General features: G+C 40.8%; 1 protein-coding gene across 1 annotated transcript in view; it reads left to right on the top strand.

Moving 5' to 3' along the window:
• TNS3 (tensin 3) overlaps nt 1-13746 on the top strand; it is a 242445-nt gene extending 228699 nt beyond the window's left edge. Inside the window, exons 27-32 of the mRNA XM_059819048.1 lie at nt 1607-1684; nt 3405-3482; nt 7987-8155; nt 9145-9213; nt 9338-9364; nt 10360-13746. Of these exons, the coding sequence (XP_059675031.1) occupies nt 1607-1684; nt 3405-3482; nt 7987-8155; nt 9145-9213; nt 9338-9364; nt 10360-10504 (566 nt within the window). The 3' untranslated portion in view covers nt 10505-13746. The remainder of the gene's footprint in view (nt 1-1606; nt 1685-3404; nt 3483-7986; nt 8156-9144; nt 9214-9337; nt 9365-10359) is intronic.
• Nucleotides 13747-14189: the final 443 nt, after the last annotated feature.

Genomic DNA, 14189 nt, shown 5'->3' with positions numbered 1-14189 from the left:
TTCAGGAAAAAAAATCTGCTCCAGCATGCACGCTCCATGGGAAGCAGTTCCTTCAGGAAACATCCATCTGCTCCAACGTGAGGTCCTCCACAGGCTGCAGGGTGGGGCATGTCAGCTTGGGCACCTGGAGCACCTCCTTCTCCTCCTTCTCCTCTGACTGTGGTGTTCCCTGTTCTGTGTCTCACCCTTTTTGTTCCCTTCTTGTCTCTCTGCGGCCTTTTCTGCCCTTTCTTAGACACACTGTCCCTGAGGCATCCCACCCCTGGCTCAGTGGTGCTCTGCAGTGCTTCTGCTGGAGCTGGCTGTGTCCTGCATGGGGCAGCCCCTGGCCTCTTCCCACAGAGACCACCCTGCAGCCCTCCCACCCCCTGCTACCAGCCTTGTCACGTACACCCAATACACCCGTGAAGGGGTCATCTACCATAAAATGAACAGGTATAAAATGACAGATCGTATTTGAAGTAAAGGTAGATTGAGTTTTGTCAGTGTTTGGCATGAGTCTTACTTGAAAACAGAATTTTTAGCCCAGTCCTACCTTGATCTTGGAAGTACCTGTTTATGGCACATATATAGCCCTACTAATCATTTAGTTTGAGCATCTCCTAATCTTTCAATGTATGCAGCCTCAAAACTGCTTCACAAAGTAGGTTGGCAGGCACTGTCACACACTTGTATGGATAAGACAGTGAAGGACTAATAGTATCAGTTGTTCTTTGTGTTTGTGTAAGACCCTTGCAGAATGAGGTCATCTTCACATTTTGAAGAAATTTTTGATGGGCTGTAAGAATGTGGTTGGTTTTGGCTGAACTGTGGTTTTTCTCAAGCGCATGATTATAATGTTCAATGTTTGTTCGTAAACGGGATCGGAGGATGGCTTTTTGTACAAACAGGCTGATGAACATTACACCTTCCTCTCACTCCTTATAGTCTCATGTGCTAATGTCAAGGATGACTCATGTTTAATTATTTTAATTAAGCCAAATCCAAATGACAAAAGTGACTTTGAACAGAAAAGAAGAATAACTTAATAGAGCATGCTACGTACATCACTGCCGCATTGCATGGAGGAGGTTTTATCTAGACTCTTATACTTTCAGAAGCACAAATAGAGGTGGGTGTAGACAAAGCACTAGACAGTGGAGACTAGGTGGCCAAGAGGCAGAACTCCTCGCTTTTTCTCTGCCTTATCACATAGCATTGACCCCTTGTGGTCTTACCATCTTCATAAGATTTTACTACATTTAATGTAGCAGAAGTTAAGAGCATTGAAAGGAATTTAGTGACTTCCATATGTTACTGGTTTTGTCACTTTCGTGCTTTCTCCATCTGAAGCAAAGCCATTTAGGTTAGGGTTTAAGCAGGGAAGGGGAGCGTATGATTGTGATTGATGAGTTCAAGTACATCCAACTGGGACAGTGTTAAGAAACATGAATACACTGACGTTGACCAAAGAAGGTGTTGGCTTAGGTGCCAAGAGAATTTTTTTTAAAGGGCAGGTGGGGGAGGCCCCTTGGTCTATAAAATACTTGAGAGCCAACATAACTGTTAAGCGTTCTTGTTGTCTACCAAGTTAACTGTGCATGTCTTGTTGCTCTTCTGACCACAGGGAGTTTGACAGCTCTGGTGTATCAGCATTCCATCACTCCGCTGGCATTGCCCTGCAAGCTCCTCATCCCAGACAGAGGTATGCTTGTTAAAGTACAGAAGAGATATACCCAGCCAAGCTTTGCTTCAAAGTGCCAGTGTCTGAAGGCAGGTGAACATGTCACAAGTCAAGATCTAAGCAAGAAAGCACAGGGGAGGAAGCTGTGTTTTGAAAGTGGTTCTTCAGTACTGCTGACGGCTCTTATCCAAGCTGTAGTTGTGAGCAGACTAGTACTGTGATATTCCAGTCATAAACATGTATGCGTCATGGAAATCCGCACGGTAATCTAGCATGTGGGAAGACAGATGTACTTCTCAGACATGAAATTATGCCCATGTATGGTTAGATGTAACCACTCATCCAGGTCTGGGTGGCAAAAGGGCTTTAGGGAAAGCAAGTACATAAAGAACAGAAGGTGCCCTGAGTGTGACACTGGCAGGAAGGAAGTAGCAACTTACACAGGTCCAAATATTGTTTAAGTAAATGATCAAAAAGCCTATGTTGCACCATGGGACTGTAATTCTAATTTTGGTTATGGTGATTTCATAAACCACTCTAAGACAACAGCAAAATGTAGCTATGCTTGCCCCAATATTCAGTTGTCTGTTACTTTCCCACATAAAGTTAACACCAGATGTATTATTGAAATGTTAAACATTCTTGTGGTTTTCTACTGAGCTCTTTAAACTTTTGTTAAAGGCCATATGTCAATGTTCAAACATAGCATTTGAATTATGCAAATACATTAATGAAACCATTTTAGCACAAAAACATGCTATGGTAGATGTGACCAGAGATCTCTTTATATGGCAAACCAGTGTGGTAGGTGGGCTTGTTCTCCTTAACCTCCTCACCTAAAATGGAAAGCTCCTTCTGTTCTGGCAGGAGGTGCAGGTCTGAAACATTTGCCTTGTCCTGAATAAGCATACCACAGTGACACTTTATTTTGGATTTATTTTTGAGCCCAATACGATCACGCATTTTTAAGATGAGCTTGTGTGGTTCATGATTCTGGACACAGTGCGTGGAGTATTTAAACCATATGGATAACTCTAAACATGCGAACAGTGTCACACACCGTGTTACTGTTCTCTTCCTCATTTGAATGTAGTCAAAGACAGCATAGATCATGTTAAATACAGCAGTAAGTGAGATCTTTTTATATGCATTTATATCACTGAAATAACATACTGATGGACAGTTTTCTCACTAATGTTAACAGAAGATTGAGAGGCAAACATTCCACTGCTGTCTTAATAGTTCAGATGTTTGTTTTCTACGTAAGTGTGAAGAAAGAAGGATTATGTTGGCATTTTCTGCATCAAAATACAATTGTTTTCATCGTAGAAAGACAAAGTCTTTGTGCCTAAATTAGTGTTAATTATAGAAATTAAATGAGATAATTAAAATTGCACTATTTAAAAAATTTCTAGGTTGTAATGAGGGAAGATAGCTATTAGTATCGTTTTAATGTGACATCATGTGTGTCCCTGCAGCATGTGCTACGTAGTTACGTCTTTTACTGTCAGGAAATAAAGGTTGAGCATCCTTCCTGCAGTGCTGGATGCAGGAAAACTGATGCGGCACAAAAGCCACATGAATGATTATAGTTGCAGATACAAGATTGTTTCATGTTTCTGGTCAAGAGTTGCCCAGAAGATGGGATCACAATTACAAAAGCTAAACTCATACTTGACCGTGTGCATTGATTTGTCAATTCAAGTCCAAACAAGACATGGACAGTGTTTTCTGTTTGCAGATCCCTTGGAGGAGATAGCAGAAACTTCTCCACAAACTGCTGCAAACTCGGCAGCGGAGCTTCTCAAGCAGGGTGCAGGTCTGTTAAACTTTTTCCTTCTATTTGACTGTCACCAAATTTTGTATCTTACAGGTTGGGAGTAGCTGGAGCTTAGACTGGACTGAAGGATGTTTAAAGGGAGCAGTTTAAATTTAGAGGGCTGTGTAAGGGGTGCTGTGAGGATGTGTGCCAAGTTCTTTCTGTTTTCTGCAGCCAGCTCCTAAGTTCTACGACCATGTGTTTGCTTTTCAGTCCTGTCTCCCATGAGAATATGAGGTACACATAGGTTGGTTCAAGCACAGCAATTTTTAAGCAGTGACATTGCTTTCATAACTGATGAACTTTGAGAAGATGTATTTCAACCTGTGGTTGCAGAGGTTCATGAACTATGTGTGAGGTCTGCAAAAGGCAACTAAAAGGAAAGTGTTCAGTAGGGTTAAATTCTCAGCATATGGGTCAACAGTACCACTGGAAAATGCTTACTGTCCCATCAAACTGAAAAAAAAATACTAAAAAATACTGCCCTGTGCTTCCCTTGATGCTGCATATTGTTAGGAAATGCCCAGTGTCTTTTCCATTGGATGCTGTTTTATGGATTCTCATGCATACTGCAGCACCCATTCTGGCAAGCTAAGTTGTCTTACCGTGAGCTTACTGATGTGACAGAAGAACCCTGACAAGATTGCCTCGAAATGATGTGATGCTCTGCATTGGTACCATCTGTATCGCTCTCAGATAGAAGTATTTGCAGCTGTTGTGTAGAGATGTGCTCTGCTTCTCATCTGCTTTGTTTGTATGCAGCTGACCCAGAGAGCTGGTGAAATAGCCTGTCTGAAAAAGTGTGGCGGCGTCCTAACCCACCATTACCGGACATGGTGCTCTGAGTACCCCTTTGTAATCTTAAGGCTGTCCTTAGTAGAAACGCAGCCACTGTGTTATTCCTCTGTACAGTGGGCATGCCTAGGGGATCCTGTCCACGACCTCCCATGGTCCCTGGTTCTCAGGCTCCTATGAATCCTCCCCAGGATCTGTCTGTCTACCCGATGAGTCCCATTAGAGCAGGAGAATACACTACATTTGCCACTCTCCTTTGAGTTTAGCCTACCACTGGAGCCACAAGCAAAAGTGTTGTGGCCTTTATAAGAATACTGCCTCGTTGCCCTCACCCATTTTAGGGCACTTCTGAAGGGGGCAGTTGCCAAGCTGAGCAGCTCTGGAGAAGAAGGAGTGTTGCTCCTCGCTTTGGCAGCAATCTGCTTTGACTCTAAAATTTGAAGTACTGCTTTGAGTGCTGTAATCACACAGGAATGTGTGGCTGCGGCAATGGCAAGCCTTCGGGAGGCTGTGCCAGGAGTGCGCACGTGTTGGCCTTTCTGTCTGCCAGTGCTGCTAGTGGTGGTTGTGGCCAACGGGAAAAAAACAAGGAGAGCGAATTTTTGTAGATTTTTCCTCTTGAAAACCCAGCAAAAGGGGCATGTGTTGTCTTTTGAGAAATGTTGGTTTCTCCTTACTCAGGCAATGCTTTTCAAGGAAAAAGAAACAATTCTTTCTTTAGTTGGAGCACTAGTGAGCTAACTCCATGGGGGCTGTCACATCCTGGATCATTTGGGGAACTTAGTACATTTGTTTTTTCCCTGTTTTGTTGGTGGTGGTTTTGTTTTTAAACAAGGGTTTGAACCTGAGTAGATAAATCAGCTAGGAGAGATTCTCCGGGGGGTTTTTTTGCCCTGATAACGTCATTTCCCACTGATTTTTCCACGTTTCAGAGGTCCCCCTCCAGTCACAGAGACGTTCAAGTTGTGGAGTTCAACACTGAAGTGCGGATCCAAAACATGTAGATTGTTTCTTTTCAAACTGTCTGAGCTTGTGTGAGCACCTGCAGTTTAGTCAAAGCAGATGCACTTTTTCCCTGCCCTACTTGACCCCACCCTTCTCCCACTCCACAAGCTAAAAAAAAGATGCGTTTTCCTGGAATGATCATTTTTTATAGCTGTCTGAAAAACCTAATGAGCATTTCCAGTCATTATCTAAATGCGGAAGCTGACGAGAAATCCTTTGCTTTCTAGAGAGTGACAATTGAAGACTAGAAACTATACAGTCAAGTGGCTTTTCCCTAGAACAGACCCTGCTATCTTAACCTTCCTTTTCAGCAGCAAAATTTTCCGCTCTGAATAAATCCCAGTTCTTCATATCTGTTTCCACTAATACAGTCAAGGGACTGAGCATTCTGAACACAGCACATTCCCAGCCTAAAAGCAGCAGGGGTTATTTGAAATGGCCACATTGCGTAGCTGTTGGTGGTAGCACGGACGTGACTACAAAATGCCACCTGTGGAAGACGAGAGCAGCAGCATTGCACGGAAGACACAGATGTCTTCCTTTTGTTCTAGCCTTGAGTACGGTTTCTGTGGGATTGCTGTCATTCGATACCCCATCAGACCGGGCATGATGTTCTTACATGAGAAATCTTCCAGCCTTTCTCATTACCTTTCCTTTCCTGTAATCTCCTTTTTAAGCTGACATTTTTGCACTTTCCAACACTTTTGAAAAAGGTTCCATTTATTATTTTTGTGCTACAGAAGTAAAGGAACCTATTGTATTTGGTGACTGCTTTTGAACTATCACACCGAGGGCAATCTAGACAAAATGCTTGGCTATTTCACTTAGAAACAAAACCTGAACACAGTCTGTTGGCACCAGTGCGACGTGTGGCAGAAGAGGAAGGGAAACCCTTCATCTGGGTCTCAGAAGTGGTGAGGAGTGTGACTGTGAAACAAGGCAAGCTTCCTGTGGTGGGAAAGGCTCACATGATAATGAAGAGCTTTAGATCTGTACCAAACATACACAATAATGATGTGAGAAGAGGAGAGCTTATGGTTTGGAATGTTATTTACAATTTTGGATAGACATGACAGAAGGCTGTTCAGCCAGGAAGGCCTCGTTGAACTCGCCATTCATTGTCTTAAATCCCTCTCAGCATGAACTGTACAGTAATTGATTCAAACAAAGGTTATTGAAACTGTCACACCAATGCGCAAATGCATTTGGGAAATTTTAACACTTACAAATCAAATAAATCTCTGGATCCCTTCTTTCACTGACAGACTCCAGAGCTTGAAGTTATTGGGCTGATCATCATGCTGGAATCAAACTTTACGCTTACACAGTCTTTAACTGTACGATTGCTTGGTTGTTTTGAAAGTGCAATGTCTGGCTGTGTGTTTTATGTAGATAGTCACAGGAGAAGGCTTTAGTCAGATTACAGAATAGCCGTATGAAAAGAGAAGCTATTAGATATAACTTAATCTTTGCTTTCACAGTAAGGTTGACAAGCCAAGCTAAACTGAATGAAAAATTTTCATGGTAATTTACATGTGTCAGCTGCCAGAGTTGTAAATTCTGTCCTGGATACCTACACAAATGTTTTGGTAAAAACACGAAGTCTGTTGGTACCAGTGTTTAGCTTGTGCTGTAGAATACATTCTTGCTTGTGCTGTAGAATAAGAGGGCTTTTCAGTTTCACAAATGTTCTTAATCTGTTTGTAAATTTGACTTTATACCACAGTCCCAAAGTATTTAAGCATGTGAATAATTCTATTAATACATATAGTATATATGATTAATACTGTATAATGTTATATGGCACTGTTCCCATGTAGTACTATGTAATATTATACAGTACTATAGTACCACTATAGAACGCTATATAATATTAGTACTGCTTTTCCTAGTGCTCTCTGCAGATTTGATACGAGACCAGGTAAAAGAATTAACTGTTTTGTAGCCTTAGAAACCAATGAGTTTCTATTTTATAGAGATACTTCGGAAGTTACTAATATTTCTAGGAGAGGAATAGGGCTTTTAAAAGTAAGTGCATGCTGAGGTAAAAATAGACCTAAAAATACATTAAGTCAGTAATTTTTCTCAATGTGGAAGTTTTGTTTGCCCTAAAATTGCTAAACATACAACACACCATGGAATTAATGAGAAGTGAGCTTTGCAGCAACCCTCAATTCTTTATGGGGTGAAAACATTCTTGTCTTGCCAAAAAAGTGAATGGTTTCCTTTGAATATAGTTTAAATACCATTTGAAAGTGTAAAATGTGTGAACGTATGCTGCAAAAATGTGTGTCTTCTTATTGGCTGCTGTAATTGAACTTAAAAGCGAAATATCCTCCTTCTTTCCCCTCAGGAATGCCTTCGCTGTAGTAGTAGCTGTGAGTGGCCTCTCTCTCTGCTGCTGTATTGTATTTATTTAAATTTCAGGATCTCTGGGTAATAGATAAATACAGTCATTGGCTTAAATATAAAGGTATTAAAAACAGAGGGACAGCACAAGACCTATGACCTCCAAAATTATGGTCTTAAACTATGACGCAACAGTGGGACAAGGTGAGGCACACGTAGAAGGTTTGGTAGTTTGCTTTACAAAGGTGCAAATTTACATTTTGTTTGGTTTTCAGGTATTCGGGTATTCAGAAGATACCCGTTTGCTTGCTGTTGGGTAATGACCTCTCAAAGTCTTTCTCCTCTTTCATTACAGCGTGTAACGTTTGGTACCTGAATTCGGTGGAGATGGAGTCCCTCACAGGCTACCAGGCAGTACAGAAAGCCTTGAGCCTGACGCTGATGCAAGATCCCTCTCCCATCTCAACCGTTGTCCATTTCAAGGTGTCTGCGCAGGGAATCACGTTGACAGATAATCAAAGAAAGTAAGCAAAAGAGGGTTGGGAAGAGAATATCCAGCCTTGTCCCCAGCAAGTGTTGGCTGCTGTAGATTGGATTTTCCTAGTTACGTTCTGCGGTTTCTGTCTCAGAGGATAATAGGATTGTCTAAAGAATGACAGTGACAGTGTCAGCTGTCTGCAGTACTGGAGAATGAATGTTTTAAGCTAAGGACATTACTTCCACATGGCAGCTTTTACCTCTGGAAGGTCACTTTGCCATGGCATTTTTTTCATTGTTGTTATTTCTTATAAAAAGGGAAAGTAATGGCTTTGCCAGCATTTGATACTCAGCCTATTCAGTGAAATAATTTATCTTCACGGCATCTTTCACCAGTATCACTGAACAGAGTTGGGCTAAGCATGCACCGTGTATCTCCAGTATTTGAAATAGTGCTTTGGATAGCCTATAAAATAGTACGATAAAAAGTTAATCTGTATTTACTTTATACTGAATCCTGTTAAGGCTACCACGAAGTCTTTAGATTTGAAAACTAACAATAACAAAGGAGGGACAAGAGGAATTCGTTATAGGTTATAAAAAAGAATGAAGTGCCAGACTTGTTAATTCCATGGGGTCTGCAAGTGTTTATAGCAGATCAAGGACAAAACCTTAAATTATAAGGCCTAGGAGTGCTTATATTTTGAAACTTAATTATAATCAAATTATTCACAAGTTCCAAGCAGTTGCATAAGGATCTAAATGGCCGGTTTTTAGAAAAAATACATTTCATACTTCTAGTTCTTTTTCTTAGCTTGAGGGTCAGTTTACTTTTGGTTCAAAAACTTGACGTTACTATTCTAAATGTGGATTTATTTGGTTGGGGCAGTTCAGGTGGCTTTTGAAGCCTTTCAGGGATAGCAAAAAGAATTATTAAATTTAGATGAAATATAATTTATTTTTCAGATCTGTTTATTGTTTAAAATTTTAAGCGTCTTAACTGTTCCTAAATGTTGTTTTATTTCTTCCTATCCAGACTCTTTTTTCGGCGACATTATCCAGTCAACACAGTTATTTTCTGTGCTTTGGATCCACAGGACAGAAAGTAAGGAAGACGAGCAGTATTTTTAATCTGTTGTTTGTATTGTTAATCTACAAAAAAAACTAACATAGGTTTCATTTTTATTTCTCCATTCCTTTTTTTTACTGCTTTCTTAATGGACAACAAGATGGATGAAAGATGGCCTTTCTGCAAAGTAAGTGGACACCTGTCTGAGTCTCTTTAACTGAATATTTTAGGAATATCATTACAGTGATCAGTTTCTTAGTGTTCTATATTATCTTTGTCATTGATGTAGAAGGGAAAGCAGCTGGTCAGAGGCAGACGTCTCTCTGCCCACTGTAATTAGACTTTCGTTACTTCATCTGCACCTCTGCAAGTTAGGGCCTAATCATGTGATGGTGGGATGTCTGGAGCCAGCGCTAGTGTGGTTTATTTAGGTTGCAGGTCTGTGGTTTGACTAAAGTTTCAGAAATGAAAACAGAGCCATTTGCTACTCAGTTTTGTGTTCCCCTTGTCGGACAACGCTAACACAAACTTACTTGTCTCGCTTAGACTGGTAGCTTTAAAAAAAAAATCCCACACACAGCACATAGATGAAAACTCTCCTAGTAATACTAGTGTGTGGCATGAATACATAATTACCGGTGGATTGCGAAAAAGGAAGAAACCTAAACAGAGTGAGCTCAGGCACTGGTTTTGGGAAAGGAACGGAAATAGATGGCTTAAGTCCTATTTCCAGTACTCTGTCCACTGAGATGTGTGGCCCTCAAAACCTCTCTTTAGACAATTCACAGAATTACAGAATCACTAAGGTTGGAAAAGACCTGTAAGATCATCAAGTCCAACCAAGGGGCAGGTAAGAGAACAGCAGTATTAAAGCAGATCAGATACATCCCCAGGGTCAGCAGCATGTCTCTGACAGCAAGCAGTACAGGATGCAATACAGGCAGAGTAGAAGGAAGGGGACAGTCTCCTTCCCTGATTCTGGCCGTCCTGAGCCACCCAGGAGCTCCTGAGTTGGCTGCTGCATGGGGACCACTGTGTTCAGCAGTCACGCGGGACCTTGTCCCTTGGAACAGATGAAGTCTGATTTGTGCGTATGGCTTCTGTGGTGTCTTCGTTGCTTTGTGAAGCGAGGCAATGCCTGTCTGTCTGTTCTCTGATACACTGCGGTTGTTGTCCTTGCAGAGTATTTGGGTTCGTGGCCAGGAAGCAAGGCAGTGCCACAGACAACGTATGCCACCTCTTTGCAGAGCACGATCCAGAGCAACCTGCCAGTGCCATTGTGAACTTTGTATCAAAGGTCATGATCGGATCCCAGAAGAAGATCTGATGCCTTTCCATCCTTGACTCAGAGCTCTTCGCTGACTTCACTGAAGGAAAGCACTGTGAGAGGGAGAAAGCCTATTCAGCGGCAACGTCTGAACCTTGTCATTCCCAAGAAGGAAAGCAGAGGACGGTCTATCTGCGTTGTGTTTGCAAGAGTTCAGCCTTTTTCTTTGAAGATGCCTCTGACTTAACAAAGCCTTATTTCTTTGTTTTTATATCAAAGGACAAAACAAAAGCAGCTGGGTGCCACCCAAACCCATGTAGCCCATACCTGAATGAAGCATAAATGAAAAACTTTTCTCCTGAAGGGTTTCTAATATATTTTCACATGCTGTTTCTCATCATTTATTGGAGCAGAAATACTCACTAGGCTGTGCTACTTTTTTGTGCAGAAAATGTTTTGTATAACCTCCACAAAGACACTTGCCATAGTTGCATCAATGGTAGCTATAGGCCTTGCAAACATGCTCTTAAGAGAATGATGGTCTGAGGAAGACTGTTTGCTCTTCCCTCCGTCTTTACGGGATCAGTGATGGGAACTGAATGGAGAAAGGGGAAGACGTATGTGAAGAGAAGGTTTGTGCAGGTTGATTTCTGAAAAGAAAGGAGCGGCAATGTGGAATATTCAGGGAGATTGCTCTGTATTTAGTGTTAAGAAGGCTGGGCTGCTTTGGTTTGAAAAATTTTCAATAGGGGAGAGGTGGCAGAGCAAGAAAAAAAGGTTGCATGGAAATCTATTCTGTAATTGGGGTTTTTTGTATTATTATTTTTTTATACAGAGAACTAAGCAGGGAAGAGTCTGTATTTTAATAATTACAGGATAAAAATGAGGGAAAAGCAAAGAAGAAAATTTTATAATTTATATATTTTTACCTGTGCCAGATTATTTATAGTAGATCTCAGATCTTGATATGTCATATGGATATTCTTAAAGTAGACCATTGTTGAGCTTTGCCTCTAGCGCTTTTTTGCATAAGTAAAAGTGTGTATAGCCTGTGCCTCGCTATAGACAACAGAGACTGGTATTTTGACTTTTGTCTTACAGTGACAAGATACTTCCCATTTCCCATCTCTGCAATACTGTTTTGGTAGTAACGTTTGTTCCCCTACCTAACACATAATGATATTTGTGGATTCTTTTGGCCCCCTTTTCATTGGAGTTTGGGGTATTTTCTGGCTTTTTTTTTAATCTGTAGGAACTATTTTTGGTTTATAATGGTTTTTTAATAATTCCTTGAGTCAGGAAATCCAAAAGGGAATGGAATTTATTTTGTTTCTCTGTCCCGTTTCTTGAGAGCATTTATGTCATGATTTCTACAACCGTCACACTTGTACATATCTATCTTTCTAAACCCATTGGTATTTTGAATGCATAACAAAGTGCTAGTTAGCTTTATGGAAAATTGATACAGTAGGTGACAGTGGAAACCTCCAGGAGGAGAGTGAGCCGCTGAGGACTGCTGTGCAATTCCCATTCACTCCAAAAAGAGCAGTACTAGACCCCCAGATCAGAACTGATGGTAATAAAGCAGCTTCAGTGTGACAGCGCTGAAAAGTTTCATGGCCTCTATTTCTTTGATGTGTGGCTCTCAACATTGCGTTAATAACCTGAGGAATAAAATGACATGCTGATTACGGCATGCCGATGCGTGAGGCACTAGATTAACTAGGAACTGCACCCGGTTGGAGGATTTAATCCTTTTATCCACTTTTAGTAAATAATGGTTAAATGGAACGGGAAACTCCAGTTGGGCTATGTGGGAAGAAGGTTCCACCAATTTGAACTACGTTTGTCCTGTGTAAATGATGATCTGTTTTTTATTAACGGCTCTCTTCCTATTTCCTGAAGTATTAGGACCATGGAAGCCTTATTCAGTGACCATAGCCAAAGTGTAATCAAATTATTTGTGTAACTGAATTTTGTATAAATAACTTTATACGTTTTAAAAGGAAGGGGGTGGGGAACAGAGGGAGAGAGAAGAAAGATTTGAATTTTAATGTCTTTGGACTGGGGAGTGGTATATTAGTAGCAGCGGGCATTGGATGTGTGTTAGAAGGGTGAAGCAATCCAACGCGTAGTAGCTACCGTTGAAGCAACAAAGGCAAGTGCCTCTGATTTGTACCGAATAATTCTGTTCTGACACAGAGGTATATTACTTAAACGGTGTTTATGTACCATCCAAAAAAGAATGCAGTTCTTTCTTTTAGGAGCTTTGATCCTTTTGAAACATGTGAGGACGAGTTTCCTTTTAATATTCTTCTGATGCACCAAGAACCCAGTTGCCTAATCTAGTCAGCCAGTTGGAGCCCAGTGAATTCCTTCAGCTGACATCTCCATTAGATTTGAGTCTCCATTAGATTTAAATCTGATGTGTTGTGAGCATTGAAATGAGGAGGAATTTTTTACTATATTTTTTCACTTCTGTAGATGATACTTTAATTTTAGTGTGTCTTGTTAGACACCAAGTGTTGGCCTTTGGGCTGAAAGTAAAGTGTCTTTTTTTTCCCCCATCTATTATTGTTTCCATTCAGGGCCTTATTTTTTTATTCCTTGTGCTTTCCCAAGGCCTGCTGAATTCAAGAGCGTAAGGAATTGAACGCTGACGCTCCTGGTGGTGTTTCCTGGGAGTTTAGTCCTACTTGGTAAGTGGGGAAAAAGAAGTTGCCCTGTTTCTAAGGGAGGTTTTCCATTATGCATTCCTTTGGATGGTATATTGCCACGTGCTTTTGCTTTTTAATGAATTAAAAAATGCACAAAGCAGAATAGTTCCATGTGTACCATTGTGTAGTGTATGTAGAAAGATATTCACGAAACTTACGTTCATGGCAGATTCCAGACTAAATAGTTAATGCAGCACTTTCTTTCAAGGTTTTCGGTAGATGTGTATATGCAGTTTCATAACTAATGGCAGCAAGTTGACACATGTATTTAGCCAGACTCCTATTAACCTGCTTAGTAAATGTACTGCTATAATCGTACAGTGTTAAACTACAAAAATGCTAAAAGCCATGTTTTTAATTAAATGGTTTCCGTGTATCCAACAGTATCATTAAAAATTTAATGTTTCCTCCTTGGATTTACCTACTAGTGAAAATTTTTGCCTTTTTCTTGAAACTGTAAAGAAGCATCAAAAGGTCTCCAGTATGTAAATGAATGTTCTATAAATTCTTTGTATAGTCATTTTCTCTGCCCTTCAGATACCGCCTCTATTCAGATTATAATAAAATTATGAACGTGAAATTTCACACCACAATGTTACAGGGCAGTCTGTTCTGTGGCATTCAAAACCAGCTAATGAGCAAAACCTTCTTGGCGAAGTAAGAACAGGTTGTGTGCTGAAGCGGGGGTTTGGGTTTGTTTCTTGAAGATTTCTTTCAAGGACTTGACTTCCCGGGAGTCTGTGTTAGCGGTTCAAGTCCAGTTAAAGCATATGATTTCCTAGTCCATTTGCAGTTACAATGGTATAAAAGTGCCTTTCGCCTGCATTTTGCATATTTCAGTGTAAGAAGGAAGAATAGATGATGTCATCTTCTGAGATGTCTGTACCCATTTAACTGTGCCTCCACAGTGACTACATTGGAAAAACTCCCAGAGGAGCATGAGGGGGGTGAGAACTCTAACCCCTAGCTGAAATAGCTCTCCGAGTACAAAATCTGTGCGTCAGCCACATGTTGAAGGTTGAGTTATA

The sequence above is a fragment of the Gavia stellata genome, chromosome 6 (genome assembly GCF_030936135.1).
Source record: "Gavia stellata isolate bGavSte3 chromosome 6, bGavSte3.hap2, whole genome shotgun sequence".
Classification (NCBI taxonomy): Eukaryota; Metazoa; Chordata; class Aves; order Gaviiformes; family Gaviidae; genus Gavia; species Gavia stellata.
Note: the sequence above shows the minus strand (reverse complement) of the source record. Positions and strands in the feature narration are given on the sequence as shown.